The following is a 27,096-nucleotide window of genomic DNA, read 5'->3' on the forward strand; positions in this document are numbered from 1 at the left end:
TAGAACTACTGTGACCAAGGTTCTCTAAAATCACAACGTTTTATCTGAATTAAAATAAGCCGTATTTACGAAATTGCTGATAGTAACACAGTGTGCTGGTATTAGCAGGGCAGTATTATTAGCTAGTATTAAAGCATTTGCCGTAAGATAAGAGTTAAGAATGCCTGCTGAGCATCCAAAACTCCACAGCATCAGGAGGCACTAAAGCAGTAAGAGGCTTAGAAAACCAGCTCAACATCTGATAGGCAAAAGCACAATAAATCAAAAATAAAGTAAACTTTCTAGATAAGCAGCAGCGTTTAATGCTACTCTGATTAAACTCATCTACAGGAAATGAGCAAACACAGCCTCCATGCTTTCCCCATCTTTCTGCCAATTTACATCTTAATGGCTAAATTGTTTCAGGTTACTTATTCAGCAAAGCAAGGGATTGCTTTGCAACTTTTCATTTTGAGTGCTTCCATTAACTTCGGCAGAGCTGTTCAGGGCAACTGAGCACAGCCATGAGGAGGCGTTTAAAGATTAACAGGCCTTCGCAGCATTCAGGGGTGTGAAAAAGCCATCAAATTTTTTTTTTTTTCAGTATTACATACTACACGTGACTGCTGCAGTTATTACACTGGTGGCTTTTCACAAACCTTGCAGTTTGTTAATTCTGTGGCACCGGGGTTTTTTCCCTTAAAGACCTGATTTATGAGATCACAAGAAAAATCTCAGATTTCATTGAAAATGTATTTTTGGCCCTTGTGTTTGTAGTGGAAAATCTTAAAATGGGAGCCGAGAGAGTCACAAAGGATCAGTTGTTCAGTTGCACTACTTAGCTTGCATAGTGTGAGGAAAACCACAGTTTTTAGAGGGATACGATACAATTCTTATACTCCACCCGGAGGAGTGAAGAATGACCTGTCTCTGAGTTCTTGGACGTTTTTTAAGGAACTCCAAGAGCTCTTTAAAAGTATTTTTTCCTTTGTAATTTCAGTCAATTACTATTATTAACAAAGGACTAAGATGCTTCTGTATACCACTATCCATTTGAAGCACCCAAGTCATCCATCTTACAGTCATCCGTACCCTTAGCATATTTGTAACGTGAAGATGACATCATGGCTCCTCTTTTCCCCCCAGAAGCTCTAGGGCTCACTTCACGCTTGACCAAGCCGAACGCCAGCCCCATGTCAGCATGTGTGTTGACCCCGGGGACCCGCAGAGATGGCACTGCTGAACCCCGAGCGGAGGAAGCGTTGCAGGTGACGGGACTCACGGGGCTCCGTCACACTTCCATCTCCCAGAGGACATCTCCACCTCAGGGGAGAAGGGGCATCATCGCCTGGGGATGATGGGGATGGCACTAATGTTGTCTAATGGTTGGTTCCCCTCCTGCACCCCCTCAGCAGGGCCTTCAGTTTTGAATGGCCATAAGCTGCACCCCAACCGACCCCTCTCACTTTTGGGGGTGGCGGGCAGCACCTCGACCGCCTCCCCTGTTTCGGGGCAGCGGGCAGCGCCCCAACCGCCGCCCCGCGCCCCGCTCGCCGGGGCGCGGGCCTCCACCGGAGACTTTCCCTCAGGGGAGTTCGCGCCCTGTGAGGCGCCGCGCGCACAGGGGCCGCCGGTTCGAGCCCCGAGGGGGGCGGCTGGTTTGGGACCGGGGCATAGGGCACGTACACCCGGCTACTTGGGGGGCGGGGGGCGAGAGGCGGGGGGCGAGAGGCGGGGGGGGTCCCGCCCGGGCGCCGGCGGGCGCGGGCCCAGCGCACATGTGCGGCCGCCCGGCACATGCTCACTGCGCGCGGCGCATGAGCAGACGCGGCGCGGGGGCCATCGGACATCTTGGGCCGCCTCGCACGGAGCGGGGAGCGCCGCCGCCAGGCCTCGGGGCGGGAGCAGCCCGCCGCCCCCGCGCCTCCCGGTCCGCCCTGGCGCCGGCTGCCTTCCCCTCCCCCGCCTCCCCTGGGCTGCTCAGAGCATCCCTCCTCCCCTCTTGCATTTGTCTTAATTCTTCTCAGAGACAAGATGGCAACGCCGGCGGCGGTAAACCCTCCCGGTGAGTAGCTGCTGCTGCCGTCGCCCCCTGCGCTGCAGGGAGTCCGTCTCGCCTCATGTGGCCCCGCCGCACAACACGCCCCCCCACCCCCCCCCCCCGCCGTAGGCACACACCCTGCTTGCCCATGAGGGCGGGCAGCCCCCGCCGCTCGCCCCCGCGCCTCCCGGGCTCGTCCCGCGGGTCGGCGAGGGCCGCCGGCTGCGGGCCGGAGGGGGCGCGACGCCGGCGGCGGGGAGAGCCGGGCCGCCCCGGGCGAGGAGCCGCCCGCCCTGGGACCGCGTCGAGGCGGAGAGCCGGGAGCCCTTGGCGGGTTCCGCGGGCTGCGGGAGTCCGGCTGCTTCGGGAGTCTGGCTGCTCCGGGTCGCTGCCGTGGGGTGTAGGCGCTGCAGAAATGAACAGTTTTGCATAAGCATACGCGGTCATACGGCGGGAGAGAGGCCGTGCTCCCCTGCCGAGGCCGGGCGGGAAGGGTGGCAGTGGGGCAGCGCTGGGAACTGGTAAGGAGTATTTGCTTTTCCTGCCTGTACTTTGGCCAGGTTTGTTGTCGGGACGCAAAACCGGCTTGCGAAGCATTGCTTGGAACCAAAACGGCGTCGAAACTGACCGAGGGTATCTCGGTGTGTGCAGGGTCTTTGCCATGTGTTTATTTTCGTGCCAAAGGATGCAATAAATACTTCATGTTAATACTACATTTATTAAGAGAAGAAACTTGCTTACTAAAATTTTCTCTTCGAATTTTTCATGAGGCAAGGCATTCCCTGACGTATTATGTGTCTGTGAGATGCAACATCTATTTTGCTGAGTGCATGATGGAGTAAAACAGGTTTGGATGAAATGCCATAGTATGTATTTTGGAGATGTACTTCAGTCACCTTAGTGTTGGATCAACAAGTATCTGACGCTAAAAATAAATGGGACAATGGATCTTGCACCTGGCTCAAATACAAATGATTTTTTTTTTATTGAAGGTGGATTCCAGTTGTACTTGATCATACTTTTAATGTACGATCGCTTTTTGTCATTTTTTGTAGAGTCGGGCTCAGTTCTGATGAGGGCTTGCTTGAGTAAATGGCAGCTAATGTTTAAAGATTGTTCTTTAGAGTAACTCCTGCTGTAGTTGGTCGTGTAGTTCTCATGCTGGAAGTAAATATTATGATATAAACACTTAATTTGGTTCAGTAAGTGTTAGTAAAGTAAGCAGAAAGAGATCTTTGCCAATCAGATTAAGTTTTAATATCTGAATTCTACATATTAAATGAAAACCTGTATTTAATGGAAGGTTATTAAATGAATATTATTTAGCTTCCAGGCTACCGTGTCACACATTATAACGCAGAATTTAATTGCGTGCACACACAGCTAGGATTGGTGGGCTGTTTTGCAGACAAAGTGGCATGCAAATGGCATTTTTTGACTTGAGTTTCGTTTGCTGTTCTCCTGTCTGCTCCTCCATGCAGAGGAGGAGCTATGCAGTGAAGGAGCAACTCTGCCCACTTAGAGGTCTATGCTGAAACTGCTGAATTATAGTAGAGCCTGGTGGCCCTTTTGCACCAACCATTTCCACTCTCTGTTTTCACCTGCCTGCCACTGAAGCCATAAAAAGATGTGGTTGCAGGAGGTATGGTATGCATGCACCACAGAGCAGCCTCAGAGTAGTGCTTCACGGTTATTCTCCCATGACCACCTTGTGAATTTAGAGAGCTTTATGGGATTATTGAAGAATCATAAAAAAATATGAGGGAAACGAGCCAAGTGTGTTGGCTGTATTCATCTCTGTGCAACCGTCTGACACAGTTAAAGTTGACTTGCAGTGTAGTCCTCAAACTCGCTTAAGCACAGATTGCCGGTCCGCCGGAAGGATGAGGAAACATGTTGGTTTCCTGAAGTGAACCAATACCTACTTCTGCAGGGCTGAGATTACAGAGCATCATTTCACTCCTCGTCTAGGCAGTTGGAACAGATCTGAGCTGAAAGACAAACTCACTGGCTGTTAATGATCCTCCCATGTTTTCCGTGCGTGAGCGTTGCTGTCAGACAAATGTAGCTGTGCGTGGACAAAGTCAAAATGAGGAATTTTTGAGCTGTAAAGAGAGGTGAGGAGATGAGACCTTCGATCTCTAGTGTAGAGCTGTGTTTGCTCTACCACGGACAGCAGAAGATAGAGCTGCATGAAAAACGTTGATTTATGCTGTGTTTTTTTAAAGTCACAATCTGCTGCTTTTGTTATTTTTTTGGATTAACTGCAAAGTAATGCAGAGAAACAATCAAAAACTGTAGCAAGAGGATTTTCATACTGCTGTTTTCTTTTGGGGCCAGATCCTCAGCAGGAGTAATGTGAAAGTAGCCCTATGAGTATTGGTGGAGCTGTGCTGCCTTACACCAGTTGAGTTTCTGATCTGCAATGTTAGGGGAGACCAATAGAGAGATTAACTTGTTAAGCATCTTTAATGATGATTAGAAATTACAATATGATTAAATTTTTATTAAGCAATTGTCTGGGGTTCTAATAACAGTTGATAATTTAGGCAGGACATTAACTTGCAGCTACCACAATACAAATATGTGTGATTTTAGTCATATTCTAGATAGTGGAATGGGGATTAGCAGAGACAGAAAAGCTGGGTGTTCTGTAGTTCTGGATGTGAAAGTCTTTCAGTGTGGGATCTCCTAGTACAGAATCATGCACTGCTTTGCAGCGTCATCTCCTCTCTCGTGTTAGATGCAGATTTATCAATTTTCCCACTGATCTTTTTTTAATGGAGACTTTGAATTACGGAAGTTCATGGGAGTGGGGGCAGTTTGCAGCCTTTCCTGGCTCACGGGAATTGCAGTGTTGGGGTAAGGCCACCTCTGTGGGCTCCCTGGGCTGTGTTAGATCTAAACTGATAGTTCTTTTTGTGAAGGTGTTTTTCCATAGCTGCAACTAGACATTGCACTGACAAAACTGGGGGGGGTCTGTGAGATAGTCTTCTTTCTTCCTTTTCCCACATGCTCAGCCTTGGGAATGGGATCCGGTTAGAAGTATTTTGTTCGTTTGTTGTAATCTGGATGACTAACTGAAGTGTGAAACACAATACAGGTGTGTGGGAAGCTTATCTGCATTGGCACAAAGCATCAGAGTTAATTTATTTCCTCCTGAAATAAGATTGGCATGTTAAATGGGATTTAAGAACAAAAAAATTGTGGAGGTGTAACAAGCATTTCATAAATTACTGCTTGCAGCAAAGTAACTTAGTGCCATAGCTGTTTTAAATGTGTATATTTTTGGAATGCAAACTTGTCCATAACTATTGCTAATTTGGGGTCAAATTTTGCTTGAGTGCAGCACATGATGTGGTGATTCTTGTATTAGCCAAGTTGGGATGAAAACATAAAACTCTTAATAAGTTCAACATTTTATTTTCCTGAGACATTACTTGGTCTTGGGTGATGAGTTCCATTCTGGCTCAGTCTGACAGATGGTCCCAGAGCAGCAACTTTCTGCTGTGATCAGGTGATGTGAAATGAACTGGTTGCATCCTTTCAGTTCTTCCTGGTGAGATATCCCTAGATGGAAGGGCCACCCTGGGTAGTACCCACAGATGTATTGCCAAATGCCACAAACTTGTAAGTCAAGTCAGAAGAAATTACGAGATTTCAGAGTTTATCTAGAGTTACAGTAGAGGGCAGATCCCTTAGGATGCATTTTTGGCTATGTTTTAAGATTTTGTGAATCCTTAGGATTGTATACTTGGATTTAATTGGAAAAAAAAAAAAGTAACTGGATTGTTCATGTAATCACTAAAGCTCCTGTAATGATTTCTTATTAAGCAGAGCGCTCAAAGTCTAAACGTATGGAGAACAACATGTCCCCGGAAGGGTGTCTACTAGAGATGTGTGGAGAGAGGTGGTGGGCCATGAGAGGAAGCAGTTACTGTGGCTTAAGACATTACTATTATACCCACAGTAGCTGATGGGGGTTGCTTTTAGCCTATGGCTAATCCAAGATATAAAAAATATTGGGGTTGAACCTTGAAAAAAGATTATTAAATAATCTCTCTTTACTTTCAGTTTGTAATGACTTAACAGAAAATTTTATGTCATATTGGTGAAAACTTGTAACTGAGCCCTACATCTGGGCTCTTGTTTTAGGCAAGCATGTTGGGTTCTGGGAGCTGGTTTTCTTTGCATGTGTGTGTTTGACTTGAGAGTTAAGTGGAGATAAAGCATTGTCCTGTTTAGCTGGACATTCCGAGAACCAAATCATCTGTTAGTCAGTCTTACATTTTCTCCCAAGTTACTAAGATATTAAGTGCTGTGGATTAATTTTCTTCATGCTGCCCATTCCATATTTGCAAAAGGAATTGGCTTTCTGAAGTTGATAATCTGGCCATTCTTTTCTTTAGCTTTCATACAGTTTTGAAATTGATGATTAAAAAAATCTGGCTTAGAGCCCAAAAGTTGATGTGTTTTATTGCTACAGCAGTGACAGCTTTGCCCTTCATTATAATATAGACTGTCCAGTAAACTCCAAAATCAACTTAAGATCATCCTAAGGAGTAAATGGAGTTCTAGTGACGGAGAAGTGATGGGCTGTGATGTTTCTGGCATGCAAAAAAGCAGCCTTCGTTCTAAGATAATGTTAAAACAAAGGTCTCGAAAATGGAACACTCATTAGCTAATGGGAGGTTTAAATTGCAGATCTTTTTCTTCTCTTATTTTCCTAATGTTCTTACTGCAGAATTGGTTCTTATTTCAGTCAAACTGTGGTGTGAGATGATAGTGCCTCTTGAATTGCTCTGTGATATGTTCTGTCCTTCAGGACTGTGTACCAAGCAGTAACTTGCATTGAAGAAATGCCATTTTTTTTTTATATTTCTAATATATAGGACATACAAAAGATTTGATTTCAGGATATCTCTTCTGTCACAGAATATATATTTAAAATTTGCATATATAGCTTGTGGCTAGTTCAAAATATTTTTTCAAATAGAATAATGCTTTTCCATGTTTCTTGATAAAAATGCAAAACAAAAACAGGTATTGCTGATTTCTGTAATACCAGATGTATTGCTGACTTTTCTTTCCAGTAAGAAAAATTGCTATAAAGATTAGGTAGCAAAGGAAAAAAAATAGCTTTTTCAAAACAATCAAGGCAAAATAACACTGTTGATGTAGTGATTATTGTTATTAAGAGGACAGAAATGGGGCTGTCATTGTGAAGATGTATTGGGAGATTATGCTTAAATGGCTTGTGAAGATCAGATACGTGTGTCATTTAGGGTAATTTTTTGGGGCTTACTGCTTCATAACTGACAAGTAAGAATGGAAAAGACATTAATTCAGTGCTACCTACAGAAAGTACAATGTTATTAAAATTTGCAATAGAAAAGGGAAAGAAGGGTCTTGAGTTTAAGACATCGGAATTTAGAACTCGGGTCTTCTTGTAGGTCTCTGGCAGATTTTCCAGTCTATCTATAGCAAAGTGTCTTTGGGTGACCAGCAGTACTTAGAGAGATGAATCAGCTCTGGATGAGCTGTTCTGTCTAGACAGCACTGGAGTGCAGAGATGCTGCCTTGGGTGCAGAAGTGTGCAGATACCAACCCAAGCTACATTATTTTCTTGACTTTTATTGAGAGTGTGCTTAATACAGGTTATGTGGGAAAGAAATCTGCAAAGATAGAGGTCCTCCTTCACCCATTCTGTAAGATAATTTCTGCAAAAAATTAGATTTGCTGGGCAATACAGGCAAAAAATTTGAAACTTCAGAAATGTTGGGTGGGTGCTTGCTGTACAAACAATTGGTAAAGTTTGCTTCTTGATAACAGTATTTCCTTTGCTCGGATGGAAAGCATTTCCTATCACCCCATCTGTATCAATCATTCTGTCAAATGAGGAAAAGAAAAATTTTATAAGGCTGCATTTGTACATTTTAGGTTATAATTCAAAGAAGATAGATGCACATTTTTAGCAAAGGAAAAGCCTCAAAAATCAATAAGTTATCATCTTTCATTGTTTAAAATAAAAAACAAATGAAAATTAATTGATTGGATAAACCCACGGGGACCAAATACCCACTTTTTGGCTATTCCAGAAGGAACTACTTTGTTACAAAATGTTACAGGATTTCAGCAAAATCTGGCCTTTAACATGCATAAATTACATGGTTTGAAACTTTACTATCAAATATAGAATGCCAATTTTTTAACGAGCTGATTCAAACTTGAATTTGGGTAGTCAAAATATCAAATGGATCTTGGTTTTATTGTTTACATGGATTAATGGCTGTAGTAATGCAATGGGTAATGAATTAGAAGATGTTTTCAAGATAGAATATAATTTCCTTTTTTTGTACCCAAAGCACGCTAGTCTTCCTTGGGCACAGCCATCTGCACAGGGAGAAAGAGAAATCCTTTGTTTTGGATAATCTACATATTGATGGATGTTTCTAAACTTTCTGCTTCTTCTCTTTTTTGGTCAGCTTTTATTTCCATTTTGCCTGTCTTTAGTATTTCTGTTCTGTGGGTTCAATCCTGCTTTCCACTTACGTGTGTCTACCTGTCTTAAAACTCTCGAAACTACCATATTTTAACTGGTGCTACGCTGAGCTATGTATTGACATCTCGGTTACTGTTGTTTAAATGTAAATGAATCCTGGCATTGTACTGGTGCTACTCCCAAGCCTTTCAACAACTTATAAATTCTGATTCCATTCTGTAGGTAGCATCAGACGTCCCCCTTAGAGAAAAGTGGTACTTTTTCTGTTATAAATAGGAACTGTGCTGCCTTCCACGTAACCCAGCAGGTACTATAAGATATAATCAGTTGGCTCAAATTAGGAGCCTCTTTGAGCTTACATCTGCTGTGGATGTATATATTTTGCTGTTTTGTTCAAGGACAGCTCATAACATTCATTTCAAATGTTTAGATTTGGGCTGCTGCAGTTCTTCTCATCTAAATGTCAACTGCATGTGACAAATAGAATAATATAAAATAATTATAATTTTTTTCTCCAATCAAGCAAAAGGGGTGTTGAATTGCTTAATTACTGGCTTTGCCAGCATGCAGATGGGAAGGCTTTTCAGGTAAGTTGCTCATATAAAATGCCTGAAATGGATAGTAATTAACAACTGGCTCTTCATTGGTATGTTAATTACACTGCCATTTGTCCTGGTGCCTGTCCTTTTTAAAATGTTCAGTTACACTGAACTGAAGCATTCACTTCCTGGCACGCACAGAATGTATCAGAACAGTTTGACTCTCAGATATATGCAAATATTTTATGGGAAGAGGCATGCCAGTAAATCACTGAGCTGCAAAGAACAAAAGCACTGCATATTTGTATTCCTCAGAAGTAAAAGCAAAACCTGTTTCTGTGGAATATACAGGCCTGATTTTGAAAAATGGTCTCCAGTACTTTCCCAGTAATAACCCAGAACACTATTTTATGCAAGTAGATAATTTTAGGGATTTGTTACTGCTTGCTGTCTGTGTTAGTAAAGGTAGGTGGACGTCTGGGTGCTGTTAAATGCCCTTGCAATGCACGTTTTTTTTAAAACTGTATTGCCTGCAATATCTGGATGGAAAATCAAACTGAACTGGAAATGCTTTTAAAACTCGGGATAAAACATTATTCTGAATGCAAGGAGAATTAAAGTAACTTCTTATGAGTTGAGCATGTCAGTAGTCTCAGGTCTTATTTAACTTACAGTTTAATTCTTTTGACAATGGCAGATAGTCTTCTGTTATTTGGATGGTGCTTTGGAGAGTGCATCCCCAGTCTCCAGATCCTACTGCACTAAGTAAAAACAGACTGTATCTGGTATGCCTCTCTAAGTCACTCAGTAATGTCCAGAGGAGGGGCAGGCTGGTAAAGTTATGTGGCTGACCAGCATGTCAGTATGAGTCTAATATTTTAATTTGCTAAGCTTCTGTTACATCGAAAGTGGTAATCTGCCCAGCATGGTGGTCCTCAACATGTGGCACAAGTCAACCCCTGAAATTAGGTGCTGATTGTAACAGTAGCTGTGGGATGTGGTTTATACTCATAAAATTAGCTATAAAATGGCAGTAGCTACTGTATGTCACTGTCCTCTGAGTCATGTTTGATCTGTTCATTGACAAAAAATTTTATTGCTGTTGGTACTGCAGAGCCAACATGGCCACAATGAGCTGGGTTTCCATTGTTACGTGTCCAACAGGCAAAGTTGCTACCTCAATTTTTAATCCAACTTTAAAGACTTTTAAGTACTGTTAGCTGGAAAAGCTTTGTTTGAAGCCCTAAATTCTTGTGTTCCCAACCACTGAGAGGCAGCTCATTGAACAGCAGTTTGTGGAGGCCAGCCCTGTAAAAGAGTTTGTGAAAATAGAGGTCAGTCTGATGATTACTGCTGTGAGTCATGTTCATGACGTAATATATAGGGAAACCAATGGTTTCCTCAGATTAAATTTTTTTTTTAAAAGCATCTTTAAGAGATCGCCAGGCCTCCTGCATATAGCTCTGTCACCCTGAAAATGCTCTGCACTTTCTGTAGTGAATAGTGGTTTGACCAGTGGAAAACAAGGCTGTATAATGAAAACTTCCCTTTATTTTTATGAGATTTTCAGCAGCCTTAGGAATACAATGGCAAATTATTCAAGCTATGTAAAGGTTTCAGTGTATCTGGGATAAATGTTCCTTTGATAATTTTTGTTAATGTTTTCATGTAAAACAGACACTTTTTCTAGTTTATGTAAAAAAAAAGAAAAAAGTTTAATTTGCTGCACAATCAGGTTTGTGGGAGCAGCAATTGCATCTTAGCTGCATTATATTTTTGCTTACCAGTGAAGTTTTGAAGTATGCATTTTCATTGTCGAAATTAAAGTAAATGAACCATCACCAGGAAAAATACAGGAGCATTTTCAAACTCTCTTATGAGGACCGAAAAGTAAGAATACTTTCTGAATGAATGGGCATATTGAAAAGGTGGACTAAAATCCTAAGAATTATTTGTCGGCTCCTACAGATGTCTTGTCCGAGCAGAGTTTCTGTGACGGTAACTTCGGGGGGATTCAGACCTTCACCGACGGGGAAGCGCAGCTGGGGTGGCCGCGGTGGCGCGCGGCGGGGCCTCCTGCCTGCCGGTTCTGGGACGTTACCATCCATGGTGCTGAACCGGCACCGGGGTCGCGGCTCCACCTCGGCTGCACCACAGCCCCCGTGTCGACTGAAGGCTAGTGGGAGTGGATTTGAGCTACAGCTCTGAGTGATAACCATTAGCAGTTGAGGTGCTGAGGACACGCTCTATTTTCCTGGCTCTCTCGTCACGGTAGTGCTTTCCAGCAAAGAGGACAGTGGACTGCTGGAATTAAGAACGTCTTAAATGAACGTAACGATCTTCCCCAAATGCCATGTGTTGAGACCTGCAGAATCCAAATTTCACAGTTCCTACACAAGTCCTTAAAAAAATGTGTAATGTCTTTGTAGATTCTCTGCCAGAAGCTCTCTGCATCTATGAGTTAAGGTTGTTCCAAGTGAAACTGTTTTCCTGTTGTTACATAGGTGAGGCTGGACTGGATTCTCACTAAGAACAAAACATGCTAGATCAGACTTGTGCTACATGGAAACCCTATCCAAAAATAGCCCATCACAGATATTTTAGAATAAAGTTTTCCATTATGGATACTTACAGAATAAGACAGCAATAGAGAATTTTCTTCCTCCTTTGTTGTTGATGGGCGTTGTGAAGTACTTCGGTTTATACAAGTCTTTGGGGCTCCTTGTAGTTTATTCAAGCTTGAGACTTGAATCTTGAATGATCTGTTGGTTTTACTTCTTCTAAACTAAACCAAGTGTTTCTGGACTTGCTGTACTCTGTGATGTTTTCCTGATACAACCAATGAACCTGTACCTTTTTGAGATGCAGTAGTCTTCTGTTTAAATATATCTTGATATCTTTCATTCTTCAAATAAGCTAACATCATATGTTTCCAAATTGTTGCCTTACTCAAGCCTTAATCTTATTTTTTCTAGTGGTGTCCTTCTGCTTCTTAAGCCCTTTGGTTCTGAACTGTAAATGGGACTGAGGCTTTATGATGTTTTTCAGCATTTTAGTGAAAGCTGACAGTCTGAATATCTTTTGCCCTACAAAGTTTTCCCTTTCTTACATGTGTTTCTCCCTCTAGGTTCTGTGCATGTTTTAAAAAAGGAGGCCATGTAAATATGTAAGTAATGCTTGAGGTTAGGCAGCTGTAGGAAGGCACTATAAAACAAAATCTTAGTGCTAGGGTACAGTAGCCGAATTAAAAGATGGGTGGTTTTACTTGCTGGCATTTTGGTTGAGTAGAATCAGTTGGAGATGTGTGAGTGGGTGGAAAGAACATTAACATGAAGTTCATGCTGAATTATGTTTTGCTTGAGGAAAACTATTCATTAGTCTCATAGCTGGCACATGCCTTTTTATTCCTTCTTTAAAGTAGTATCTGACTACTTTGATGAAAAGGTTGATATGACATTAAGGAATTGGTTCTGCCTCATCTACTGATGATGTACAAAAGCCTTTCTGCCCTTGGCAGAACTGAATAAGCCATAGGCAGCTTGCCAGTCCTCACTTTGCTCTAGGAAGGTCATACATGTGGGAAATGTTTCAGGGTACATAGGGTCATGGCCCCATCTCTTAGAGTGTTATGTTTGGAGGTTAATAATGTTGTATCCCAGTTCAGCTCCTGGGCTCATTGTGTCTCCACCTACACCCCTTTGCTGGTATTGGTTTTTCAAGATGATCTTAAGGACAGAATGTTCTTTCATCATTGCTAAATTGGAGAAGATGATGGTAATTATGAATAAGAATTTCAGAGACCAATAAATTCTCACCGTGCAGGAAAATGCTTGGCTGTTACAAGGTGCCTTCATTTTTCACTTTTATTGCTGGCTGGTTATCTCATGTCTGAGAACTGACCAAGGATAGAAGAGAGTGGTACAGACACTGGACAGGATTCAAATTTACTTCAGACTTTCTACTTAACCTCTGACAAGTAATATCCCCATGCCACAGTTAAGTCATCTGATTTTTGTTTCCATTTCTCTTGTCTCCAGTTTGCATGTCCTGTTTATAAGACTATGTATTCTGAGATGCTTTCTTCATATGCATCTGTTATAAAATGACCTATTTGCAGGAGAGTGTGGAGTGCTTATCCTGGAGCAAGCAGAGAATATTTTATTTTTTCATTGTGATGTACTAATTGAGAATGTTTTAATAACAGATATTTATTGCAACCACATTTATGTTCGATTAGCAAAGGTTTTTTCTCCTTTTGGGAAGGAGATAAAAAAGCAGAACATGGCTTCTTTCTCTGTGGGAACAGCAGATATTATTTATTCCAGGCACATGAATAACTATTAATTTGTATTTATGATGTTGGGATAATGTGCTTTTTAAGCGTCTTGGCAAAATATACACATAGATGGATAGCTATTTCAGTTCTGAACTACCAATGATTCACCTAGCTTTAAAGGCTTAGTATAGGCTTTACAACTTACTTCTTGCTTATGGTTGCTTTTGTCACTTAATTTGCCTTTGAAAACAGATTAGTTTGTTCTCAGCCAGTTACAGTTTGAATTAAGATTGAGAGCAAAATATTCATTGCCTTATACACAAAAGAAATTATCAAACTATATGAAAAATACAGAGTGAAAATTATGAGATAGCTTTAAAGTGTTTGTTGTGTGTTTGAGAGTTGAATTTAAAAAAGCAGGAAAATGCATTATATGGGGGTGTTTGGTTAGTACGTTAAGTCAAATTGCTCTTGGGATCAGGTCAATGACCTGTCACTGAAAGTAAATATATTTTCAGAAATCAAGTCATGATTTTTTCTAATGTTGAAATGATAAAGTATTTGTAGTTATTTATTGATAAGTGCATTTGTCTGCCACTAGTTATTTGCTTTGTTGTATAGAGTCCCTGTAGTAGCTGGAAACTGATCTCCAAGTTTGGCATTCAGACTAATTTTATATGTCCTTTGTACTTGTTGTGCTGCTCTTCTCTCAGCAAATATCAAAGCAAAAAACTTAGTTTGGTCAATATTTACAGAGAAATACTCAGCTTGTTTTTTGACAAACATTCAGTTTGTTTATACTGAGTTTTTTTCCAGTATCCTTCTTCACTTCTGTATTTGATGTATTCACAGAACTGTCTGTATACTTTCGGGAGCAAGTGGCTTGTAATGGATGTCAAATCTTGTTTAATATCAATATGGGGACATGGAAAAATAATGTTTTGTTGTTACATGTTTTCATTTGTTTAGTAGTTCACTAGTAGAACATTCAGTGAATTCTTGTATTTTGTAATTCTGAAAAAGCAGTAAGAGCATGGCCATTACAGCTGATCGCTTCTTGAAAGCCTAGCAGACCTTACCTGGAAACCTCATTTTCTCTCTTATTTTAAAACTGGTGTTTTTAAAAAGCAAAGGATGAGATTCAGTGTTATAAAAGCTGTTCAGGAAATAGCTCTGTGAAGAAGTTAAGCAGAAAAAAGTTTTCCAAATTTCATGACAAATTCTTGGGTGTGTAGTAAACCTAAAGTAACACTTAAGGAATCTTCTGCAGCAAAGCATAGCAGTATTTTGTATTTACTATATGCCTATGAAGGTTTCCCTTATGCCATAATGTTGGAGTGTTCTATTTGGAGTATTTGTGGGAATGAAAAATTCTAGAAAGTAGTGCAAAAAAATGCAAATGCAGCTACCTTTGAACTTCCAAAAGCCTGTGGGCTTTTATTATATTTTTTATTTGCAGACATGAGAGGTAATATGTGAAATTACCTAAAAGGCAGAAAGTTCTGAAAGTGTAATTAAGATCCTGGGGCAGTGAAGGGTGGAAAAATCACTAAGACCTGTATTTGTAACTTTTTTTTTTGCTTGCAGAAAAATTCAGGTTTTGGGAAACTCATCATCAAAGGTGAGGGTAGCTGCTAATATGGTTGGTATGTCAGAGCAGTTAAGACTTCAGAAGATGTTCTGAAGGTTGTCCTCTGCAGGAGGTTAAACTGAGCACATCCAGATCTCTGATAGGTGCCAGTTGAATGTGTGGGTGTACTCTTTTCAGGTGGCTTTTAAAGGTCCAGTTTGATTTGAATCTGGAATTTTCTTATCCACAGCCTCTTTCCATGGTCTGATATCTATAGTGCCTCATAAACTGGGCCTGGAGGTTGGAAAAATAACGGTTTGGAGTAATAGATTACACAAGCAATCTATTCACTTGTACATCTTGTTTGAGTCATATGAAGTTTTTGATCCTTGCTGCTGCTATGGGAAAGTGAGATCAGCTGTTTTCTCCCATCTCTAGAGAAAAAAAATAAAAGAAATGTTAATCAGAGAATCTCCATTGACTTACTGGAAGTTCAGTAAGGGGTAAAATTAAATGAATATTTAATATGCAAGGCTTGGGCTGGGTTTTAAAAATTGAGTTAAATATGGTTTGTTTTTTTCCCCCCCTGCAATTTTTAGACCGAGAACATTGCATTAGAAATTGTGAGGAAAGGGAGAAGTACTAAACTACACCCTATTTTTAGAACATGTTTTATGATGTACAGTGATATTCTTTTTAGGGTGTTTCACATAAATATTCTTATTCTTGGTAATAAATTGGGATGTGGAAACACCTGAAAGGCCAATTAATTATCATAACATCAAATAAGCATCATTTGCTTTTTGATCAAGCAGAACTGAAGTCATTAGTGCTATCAGTAAAATACTGTTTAATGAAAACAATAGCATTCTGATTACCCAGCAGTGCCCAAGGACACTGTAAATATACTGATAATTAAGTAGTTGGTAATGCAAGTTGCTGTTCTGAATGAAATCTAGAATTAACATACCCTTCTGAGGCACACGTAAAAAAAAACCTTTGTAATAAATAATAAAGGCATTTGACGAACACGCGTAAGTAATTTTCAATGAGTAATTTAAATCAGAGTGGTCTAAATTTTCCATCTTTGTAGTATGCCTGGGTGCATCGCAAAGGCCTCAGGTCTTTGACCCCAGCATGGTCAGTGGCTCACAGGGCAGCTCATGGGCCACCACCACGGCAGTAGTGGTCCGTTTAGTCTGATGTAGTCTGACAGTCACCACTTCCTCAGAAATACTTTGTGCAGATCTTTCATGGTCTTTCTTACCAGACCCTCCATGACTTGGCTCAATAAGATGACTACCAGAGATAATTTCTCCTGGTGACTGACCCGTGCTGTGTTGTAGGAGGCAGGTCAGGTGCAACGTACCACTTCTGTCTCGATCTGGCTCCTTCAATTTTCAAATCTTTAAATTTAGGAAAAATTTGATAAAATTTTTTTTAAAACCTGTGAACTTAGACAATGCTTACTGTGCTTGTCCACTTGAGGGGACCAGGCATGAATTCATTCACAAAAACATCTCTGCTCATTATTTAAGAAATACCTTTTCAAACTTCTTCCAACTTGAACCAAAAGTTGTAGTCATAAATACTGCCTTGCACACTCATGAAATCTGATATCTGACTTCTATTGTAGTTAAATATGGACAAGAATCAAGTGATGTTGGCTGTCAAGTCACATAAAATCACTTACATGTGAGTTCTGTGCATTTCTTGGTAGAGAGGAGAAGTAAAATAGTCGAGAGAAGGCTTTAGATTCCTAGGAAAGCTAGGCTATCCCTGATCTGCATTTGGTTAAAATCAGTTTTGGTCAATGTTGTAGGCAGATTTATTACCCATTACCTTTATTTCATTGCATATTTACAGCTATCAACTACATAAAGCATACTGAATAGGAGTTTAGAGTGCTGTTATCTTGTTATGATGTAAACTCTGGAGAACCACAGTATTGATCTTTGTGGGTTTTTCTTGTGTAAGTATTTTAATAGCAGTTTCAAAACTATTTCTGTGAAGTGACAGTTGAACTTGTACATGAGCAAAAGAGATTTGCAATCAAGCACTGATATTTGTTTGAAATCTAAACCAGCTTCTATTGCTGGGGAAAAAAATGCTAGATAGATAGTAAAAAGCCAAACTTCTTGATGGAAGACAATAGAAATATTATTTTAAAATAAATAATTTGAAGATGAATGAATGAAAATGAAGTCTCAGGTGATGACATAGTAACTGCTCAATAGTTTATCTGCACTCATTGTTATTATTTATTTATCATAAAACAGTTGCATAGGAATTTGTGAAAGGACATTAGCTTGTAAACATCTTTCGACACTTATAGAACAAGGAAATGAAACAAGATGAGGAGTTTGGGAAGGATAAATAGCAATGATGATATAAAACTAGTAATTGGTGATCTAGAGCGAGAGCATATTATGGAAAATGCTTGATTTGATTGTGAATGAAACAAACAATTAATAGTGGTAGTTTGCTAATTTCTTACCTTTATAGAAGCAGCACACTTGAGAAATGCTGTGTCCCGTGCTCATGATGTAGAAACTGGCTGTCCTGTCCCAAAAGAAAGATCCTTCAAGCCCAGCATGCTTTTTCCAGTACTGGCCAAGAGCAGGTGGTTGCAGGAGTATAAAATCAGACCAAGCATGTGTGGTGCTTCCCCTGGGTACTTTCCCACCCTCCAGCCATGTATGACTCAGAGGCTTCTTGAGCCAGGCATGACATTTGTATTTTGTAGCACTCAGTGGATTACTTTTCCACAATTTTGGACAGGCTCTACTAAAAACCCATATAAACTTCTAGCATCCACAGCTTCCCCTTGCAGGGAGTTTGGGACATCCAGAGGTAGTCATGACTGGTCAGGAAGGCTTGGCAAAAGTAGTAAGGGTGCGGGAAGATAAAAAGGTGAAAAGGTGGAAGTTGTGGGACAGTTTTATGGTAGCTGAGACAGTTTCACATTGCCCTTGAAGAGTGCACAGGCTTGGGGTGGCTCCCAAGAGGGGACAAACACCACCGTGGGAGAAGGAATCCAGGTTTAGCTGATCTGTTTTATACATCTAGTCATGAGGATGGCCAGCAAGGGACGTGACACTGAGCAAGGCAGGAAATGAGGAAGGGTTGGGTGAGAGGGTTTTTCTTTCTGTGTAGACAGAAATCCAATCTCAGCAAGTCAGCAATGCAGAGGCAGATGCGACAGAACTTGGCCATGGTGCTGTGGCTTGTTTTTCTAACTTGCACTAGAACAAATTGAGAATTACCCAGTTGGCTCTTTGCTTTTCTGCTGAGCAACAAATCTTACCAAATGTTTTTAACAAACAATTAGTGATAATTTTGTGGGGCAGGGCCACGTGCAGGTGTTTTGCCTAATTCAGTAGTATTGTGCCTGGCTTTAGGATAGCTTTAGCTTGTCTTGTAGCTTCCACTTTACCTCCTGGTGTTTTACTGGATGAAACAGTAAGTGTTCTGTCTTAAAAAGGGAAAAAGATGTCCTGTACATGAATTTCTAACTGAATGCCAACCAAAACAAGCTAAGCGAAACAGACTTGTTAAATGAGTTAATGGACTGAGTGTGATCTGTCTCTGAGAAACTTGAAGGGAAGTCATTACACTTTATTATTTTTTCATCGTGTTTGTTTGCCCAGGCTGGGCATGTGCTTCTACAATTTTTATGAGTTCATTAATGGGTTAGCTTTGGCCACTTCTGCATAACACAACAGCCATATATGGTATTTGGTAGTTCTGACACTAAGTAAAATTATGGAAAATAACTTTGAATGTTACCTTGTTTCTTGCACACAACTTCTAATTATGCAGTTATTTTTGGCAAATACAAAATGTCGGAGGAGGAGGGAGGATCACCATTCATTTCAAATGGAAATGATGCATAGTTGGGGGAGCCCAATTTTTTTGTGATTTATTTAGTACTTTTGCCATGTGTCACTAATATCAGCTGAAATAATATCAATAAAACCAAGACAAATTAAGGCAGAAAACAGTTAAGTGAAGAATTGTGTTGTATCAGTGCCTGATGGTGTATATAATGGCCTAAGACCAGGTAGGGCCACATTCAGACAGCATAAATAATCCTGCTGCTGTTGACTGCAGTATCACTGTGACCCTTCATGTAAGCTAAGGACTTCTCTTCTTTTAATAAAGGTTCCTAAAACAGCCTTTCAAAGCCAGATTTTCATCATTTCTGCAAACTGGCCTTTTACAGTAGCTGCCCTACTTCCCTGCCCAATTTGCATGTACACTTTCCCAGTTGTGACTATTTATACCTGAGTGACTTGCCAAGTGTTGGAGGCTTAGGTTGTGTTTTCAGTGCAAGGGTGGTCCAGGTCCTTGGATTTGCTTCTAGCCCACTTTTTGGTGCACTTTCAGACTTTGTATGCGAGAAGCGCTTTTCTTCTAATGCGTCGGTCCATCGTAATCATCGTGGAGGTCCAGGTGCTGTTCTGCCTGAGTTAAAGCCTGCACTTCGGCAGTGAGAAAGACTTACTGAATTTTAGAGGCAGCCCAGGTGCGTAGGTTCAGGTAACCGTCTTCAAGTTAATTCTAAAGTGCAGCTACAGCATTGTTTTAATTCTGAGGGGGTTTATTATTTTCCAAGACTAGAGACACTCTTTCAGAATGAGAGCCATTAAGGCCTCTTTTTTCATCTTTCCTCCTTGTTTTGAATTCCAGCAACCTCTTTTTCTTTAAGGGAATGGTCATAGTTTGGCAGGACTTGTCAGCAGTTGGATGTACTGGCTTATTAGAGGAGGGAGTACAAGAAATAGTTCATGTAAGCCAGAGCCTGAATAGGTCAAGAAGATATAACAAGGAATTATGAATGAGAAGTGGAAAAATAACCAGGGAAAAATCCGTGGGCATATGTGAGAAAGTGAATTGGTGCCATGCCGTTTGTCAGGAAGATAGGAGGAAAGAAGCAGCAGCTACCCTTTCCCTTCTTCCCAACGTAGCTTTAGGTAGTAATGTGCATCTTCTGTCTGTGCTTCAAGTTTAATTTTTAGTCTATAACAATCTTTGCAGTAGGTGCAGAGGTTTGATTCCAAGTCTTCTTCTGGATCATGCTAAAGGTCACTCTGAGTTTATTCAGTTGTATGTAGGTTTTTGGTCATTCAGGCGGAGAAGGCATAGGTAGTGAGCATGAATGCGGTCCGCATCCTTTTCTTATGCTCTGATGTCTGTGGAAATTGTTGTGCCTTGATCATGGTGTAGATCTGGATGAATGGAATTACCAGGCATGACTGGAAGCATGAAATCGGAAATAAAAAAGAAGTATTGTCAAAGCAGCATTCAAAATCACTTAGGAGTACTGTATGAAATAATATTTGGTGTTACAAATCATAAGATTGATGTTTCCACAACTGGGCTTTTGGGTGCGTACCTAGTTTTGGATGCTTCAGAGGACCCTGATTTTCAGTGTCAGCTGTTCATCCTGCAGGGATCTGACTCACATTGTCCCTCAAAGCTGAGCACTTGAAGCAAGAATTCCCTTAAAGTAGACCGAGACTCTCTTGTTGTCAAGGTCTACTTCTAATTCTGTGTCTGCATCCCATCTTCTTTTGCACATCCCCGTGGTGCTGTTGAACTACAGGGCATGCAAAAAAGTACGGTTTGTACTGAGGTTCTAGGACTCCACAAATGGGTTGTGTGGACACAACAGTGAAGTGTGAAGGAACCGTAAAGAATTTCACCTCTTTGGCTTCAAAACCTGCTCTCCCAGTCTACTGATGGGACATATGGTAGACATCTCTCTGATTTGTTACATTGCACTAACTTTGGTATCTCTTCTGGAGCCACAGCAGAAAAGGCATTGAGCAAGATAACTGAATTTGGCCTCTAGACCATCAGTTAGGCCACTCTCTTAAATGGTTGGTCACTGTCTCTGCTGAAAAGCCAGTCCTCCCCAAGCGATCAGCTTAATCGCATCATCTCCCTCCCCTTCATGTATACTTAACATTCACCTATGATGCAGATGGATGATAAAGCTCTGATTTTAATTTTAAAAAAGGGACCATTTGTCTAGTAACTACTTACCGTATGCCCTAATTTTTCTTCAAGATCATAGAAGGACCCCCCCACCCCAAAATACAGGGCATCGTGGTGGAGGGGAAATTTTTTGATTAAGTAGGATTTATATATTAGTCATAAAAGCCCTCCCTATCTTAGTAGCTGTTTCCAGAACCTAAATGGTTAAAGTAGAAAATGTTAGTAATTTTGCTGCAAATAAATTGATCAGTATGCAAGACGGTTGTCACCGGCTGAATCATGGTCCACAGTTAAGGTAAACAGATCTGTGATGACATTTTCTGAGCAGAATACCAATGCTGCTACATTTCTTCCCAGAGGTTTCTGACACTTCTTATATGCGGCTAAAATATCTCTCCAAGAAGGTTTTGTTCACAGGAAGGAAATAGCATCTTTGTAAGATTCTTCCTTAAAGGTGGGATTTATTATATTTCTTGGTATATTTGTTATTGTAATTCTGTTAAGAGCATGGAAAGGAATGTTTTTGCTTTTTTGCATATCCTCTCTGTACAGTAGATCTTTCTGATTTGGAGTCTATTTAAAGTATCTGGCAATGGAATGCAAGTAAAACAGTATTAACAGTTATTAAGGAACAATGAAAATGTTTTATTTTTTGTATTCTCTGAGAGTGAGCTCTGTTTTATAATCTCCGTAGTTAACATGTAAAAGCAATGACTAAATATACAGCTAGATTTTTAGCATAGGTGTTTCTGTGAAATATTTTTGGCTACATGATGGCTTCATATTTTCATTGGCATATTCTAAAGTAAGAGATACGATTTAGTTTATTCTTAAATGCCTCTGTGCTAGGCAGAAAATCCCCTTTGCAACTGACTGCAATCAAAACCTTTTTGCCGAGACGCATCTAACTCCTGTATGACTTCAGGGTATGGAAAAATACAGTTTCCAAAGAAGTTTTTGAAATCTGCTTTCTTAGAACATTTAAAATCTCTGTGTACATGCTGTTCACGGGAGAGGGCACGTTCGTAATTCTGTATTTAGCCTTAGATCCACATTTACTTGGAGGCGATTGACATCTCAGTCATTCTATGGATTAGCAGTCGGAAATCTGTCACATTTGTATAGATAAAAGTAGAATCTTGTTTGTTTAATCAGAGGCTGGTGTCTGACTTTAATCCCATTTATTAGAGTAGATACTGAAGGGTAAAAGAGCCCTGTGGAGAGCATGCTCAGTGATACCTGACATGGAATAGCAAACCTGGAACTGGTTGTTAAAGTTAATGTCGGCGATTCAAAGTCTGTTGAAGCCAGTGAAAGCATTTCCCCAGTAGGCTTTAGATTTAAACCTGGCTCTGTCCGTGTCTGGCGTGTGAAGGTGAGAGGAGATGGGATGCCTGAGTGGCTGTACGTAATGTGGTTACTGGGACCTTTTGTAAGATGGACTTAGTCACGCACTGGTTGTATTGCAAAGCTTCACAGCCAGACGTACGGCTGCGGTTTCTGGAGAGGAGCAGAGCAGGAAGCCCACCATCTCCAGAGCTGTATGGTGCAAGCTGTGAAGATACCTGGCCAAAGAGCTGCACTTCTCTGGGGGGTGTCTCAGCAAGTTGCAGATTTGTGTCAGAGACGAGTTAGAGCTGCATTTCAGGCGGTGGATCTGGGGTGGGGCTTGAGATTCGAAGTTTAAGAGCCGTGGTTTACTAATTCTCCCAAGTTCATCCTGGTGTGTTGCACCGTCCAGTAATTCCTGCTGTGATTGTGGTTCACGTGCACTTTCAAGGTATCTTTGTGCAGCATTTAGCTTGCTTGTCATGTTTCGCTTTGTGAAGTGTACAGTAACTGTTTTTTGTGCAGATCTCTATAAAAAAGTTTGAGATGAATATGAAATTTATTGGGAATAAGTCCCTGTATTTTATCCCTATATTTTTAATGTACATTTGCAGATTGTCTTTTATTTCAAAATGATCCCTGAATATTTTGGGGGTGACCTACATGTGATGCTGGAGGAAAGTGTAATATCCAAGCTTGGTGTTCAGCAGTGAAATTAATTCTGGACAGAAATGGAGGGACTAATTCTGCTGCTTTTACATTGAGCACTGACATTGTCCCGGTTTAGTGTGGCTCCTCAGGGATCCCCAAGATGAACTAATCTGTATTAGTGGCAGAATCAGGCCTGCGTCCGGGCATGACTGCGATAAGACAAGAGCTGTTAGGTGTCATCTGACTGGAAGAAGAATATCCACTAAAGGTTGTGAGTGTTGTGCTACGTTGTATTTTAATAACATTTGTGCGGTTTTTGCCAGATCTCTAGGTAACTTTCTAACTTTGAAATTAAATACTATGTGTATTTTTTCAGCAGAAAAGCAATTTCTAGTTGACACTAAGGAACTTCATTTAAATAATTTTTTTTCAGAATACTGCCTTGATAGTTATAGATGATTTTTGTGAACATTCAGCCTGACCTTGTTTTACTTTTTGAACATTATACCCTTATGCTCATGTTTTAATTTTGGGTTAAGTAAGCAATGCTTGCCTTGTTTCTGTTGGCAGAAGGAAAGTCCACTCTCAGAATGTCTAATCTCAGAAAGAGAACAGCTTGTTTTCTAAAGTTCATTGCTCCCGAAAAATTTCTATGAGCATCAGTGTTAACATCTGTCTGGACGTGGGTGTAGATGAGCCTGGAAACATGATCTTTGATTGTTAAGCCAGCATGTCCTTTTTTTTTTTTTTAGGGTTTTTTTTTTTTTTCATATATATAAACAACTCGACACCTGCTTCTGTGGTGCTGAGCTTTCATACTAGTTTATGCTACAACAGAATAGCTTAATTTACTTTCAGTGGGCTGCCCTAAATTTAAGTTCAGACAATTGCAGGTTACCCTTCTGATTTTTTTTTTTTTTTTTTTTTTTCCCTTCTTTAGGTCAGTGTCTGATGCACACTCCTTCTTTTTTGTGGTAATAGGCTCCCTGGAGTACCTATCTACCACAACATTTCTAGCTGAGATTTCAGACTATGGGTGGGTTTTTTTTCCCCCTCATTGTCTGTCTCTCTTCCCAGACCATGTCAGACAGGTAGCTTCTCTGGTGCTCAGTCAGGGAAGCAGCTGACTGTTCCATCAGATTTTTCTTCTGGCTCTGCCTTCCCAGATTGGCCCTTGTTTCCTGAAATAACATGTTTCTACTTTTCTGACCACCCCATTTTTTTCCCCATTGCATCTATAAACCCCTTTTTTATAAATGTAAAAATATCATCAATGATCTGGTCCTTTTAGATGCTTGTGGATGAGTAGAGCTGGAAATAATTTGTGGAGCAGCTCAGATCCATTCCATCGTCTCCCCAGAAGTTCTTGCAGCCTGCAGCAGGAAGTTGCTCCATTTTTGAGTAGAGTTTTCACAACCACAGTCTACTGCTTATGTTTTTGAGCAACCATCCAACTTTGATACAGCTTCCAACACCCAGCTGGCTGCAGCTGAGCAACCTGTCCCTTGAATTCTCCCTGTAGTGCTCTGAAGTCGCTGCTTGTACATGGAGACTGTGTGTGAGGTCATTTACTGCTGCTCTGCTGCTCTGGCTGCTCTCGCTGAGGCAGGTCAGATACTGAGTGTTCCATACTGAGGAGCATGGAGCTCCATGCTCCATGGTGTTGTTGCCCTTGGAGTTGCTTTCTTTTCTGTATTTGCTATGTGGCTTGAAAGAGACCCAACCCTTCTGGTTTATCCATCTGCAGAACTTGGAATAAATCTGTTGTGGCAAGAAAGAAATCTTGGAAAACTGACTGCTTTTGTTAGCAGTGTATGTCCACCCTTGAGGGTCTTATGAAAGCTGCAATAGGTCACACAATGGTTAGTGTCTCTTAGACGTAGGAAGCTCTGAAGTGGAAAGGTAAGTTCAGGTGTCTTACGCATTGGTGTATGTGCAGGTCTGTGACACCTTCAGGCTGTTGCATAATCGAAAGTCTTCCCTCTTAGTTGAGCTTTCACATGGATTAATGTGTGTGGATACCTTGATTTCCCCCCCCCCCCTTGTGCTTATATCTTGGAAATGGAAATTTTTGAAGATGTCCTTTTAGGGGCTCAGCTCAATGAGCTTGGTTTTGTTCTTCCAGGACTGTGAAGACATATTTGAAGGCAATTTTGTGTAACAGGTTACTTTCTTCACTGCGCTGTTTCGATGTGCCATTCTAGAAATTCAAGATACCTACACAGTAACTTTTCAGCTTATACCCTGATAGACGTCACCTATTTTCTGCAGAATGTTTTAGTTCAGGTGTTACAGACACTGATGTAAGCCTGTGGTTTGGTCATTCCTCAAGCCTTTGTGTTTTGTTATTTTTTTTCTTATGAAAAATACACAGTTTCTGTTTTTCCTTACTACTTGAAATTTGCCAACCACCCTTGCCTCTCATGTTTTCATAACATTAAAGGCTGAATATAAGAGCAGAAAAACAACTCATTCTGCTGAGCCACAACAACCTAAATTTGGCATCTGATCCAAACTAGGATTTGGTAGGTCTCCCTGAGTAGTCATTGGCAAGAGCAAGGGAGCTAGAGAAAGACATTTACTCAACCTATTTTGAATGCACCTCTAAGCATGAGATGCATAGTAGTGCAAGGATGATGCTTTGTTTCCCTTTTAGTGGTCTATAAAGTTACCTTAAATAATTAGCCTTGACTTTTAGACTTTTAGGGGTAGATGAATCCAACCCTTGGCTTGTTTTTTCATTGTCGTCTTTTTAGATTGGAGGAAAATGAGGTTACAAGAATGTCTCATCACAGTTACAAATACGGTATTGTTTTTACTGTCTCAAAATATTGCTCAGAGCTGATTTGAAATTGTTTTACAATTACTACTTTAAAAAAAATCTGATATCCGTGATGATCTGCACTGAAATGTGTTTCTGAGTGACAGGGACACTTTGCAGGTAGATTTATTATGGTTTTTACCATCTGCTTTAACGAACAAGTGAGCAGAGCATTTTGAAATAACCTTCGGTTCTATCCATGAAGTGTGAATTTGAATGTTCCAGTGGCATTAGACCACTAAAGTGACTTATTCTGGAAGTAGTGATTTACCAGTTTTTCAGATGCTCGTGCTTTTATTTGTATGGAAGTATGCTAATATACGTTAATGTAGTGTTTCCACATAGCGGCAGCTTTTAGACACAGTGGGACTTTCCGTGGTGTGGTATCGTAGGCAGAGGTCTTACTGTTTGTCCTTGCACTCTTTGTTGAAAAATATTGGATGAGTACTTTGTTGCTTTTTAGTTGAAAAGGAATTAATAAAAATAAATGTACTAGACGAAATTCACTAAATCAGTGAACAGATAAAATGTTATTTGAAATGCATAATGTTGCATAATGGGTTTATATGAAGTGTGGCAGAGATGGTCTCCAGACACAATGGCAGAACATGGATTCCTGTTTCCGTAATTGAAGTTCTTTTGTACTTATCTATTGGGAAAAAATAGTACTTTTTAACAGATTTGCTTTCCATTAGTAAATATATTTATCTGTAGCTCCAGATACTATGCCAAGTTTTTTTTTAAAAAAAAGAGAAGTTGGAAGGAGGATGCCTTTTCTTTCAAGATAATTAAATGTTGCGACTGTGGATTTTACCTCCAGAGTGAGTAAAGTATGTCTACATTTTAAAAGTTTAAATTGCTTACATGGTTTACAAGAGTTGCACAGAGGCAAAACATGCTTAATCCATGGGATAGGAGAAAAGTGTATAAATACATTATATTCCACTTTTTTGAAGTATAATGAGCTGCTATTAGTAGGTTGTAAAAGTACTTGCCATTAGCGGTCTGAAAACTGTTGCATAAGGTGTGCTCTTGCTGTTCCTCAGATCAAAGTTTTGAGGTTTGAAGATCTCATTAACCTGTGGCTATACCCAGAGTACTGGCACAGAGGTGAATTCATCAGCCTGGGTTTAGCGCTCCGTTCTGCTCTGCAAGGCACCATGCAGATGTGCAGGAAGCCTTGGAGCTCTGTTAAGTTCAGTCTGGTCCTCTGAATGCCACCAGAATATAAATAATAAAAAACAGTGTCACCTGATAATTCATCCCTGCTCTAAACTCTTTTGACCTCACTGCCCAACTGAGAAATTTTTGAAGTTTTATTTTTCTTGGTACCCTGCTACCATGATCCACAGCTTCATTTGTCTTGAGAATTCAGCTCTGCATTT

At 40.6% G+C, this 27,096-nt stretch overlaps 1 protein-coding gene across 1 annotated transcript in view; it reads left to right on the forward strand.

The window, feature by feature from the left end:
* Positions 1-2,013: 2,013 nt before the first annotated feature.
* Positions 2,014-27,096, forward strand: part of ARNT2 (aryl hydrocarbon receptor nuclear translocator 2) — a gene marked incomplete at both ends in the record, with an annotated part of 100,980 nt that continues 75,897 nt past the window's right edge. The window contains one exon of the mRNA XM_082005348.1: positions 2,014-2,044. Within this exon, the coding sequence (XP_081861474.1) occupies positions 2,014-2,044 (31 nt within the window). The remainder of the gene's footprint in view (positions 2,045-27,096) is intronic.

The sequence above is a fragment of the Phaethon aethereus genome, assembly GCF_964289735.1.
Source record: "Phaethon aethereus genome assembly, chromosome: 12".
NCBI classification, from domain to species: domain Eukaryota; kingdom Metazoa; phylum Chordata; class Aves; order Phaethontiformes; family Phaethontidae; genus Phaethon; species Phaethon aethereus.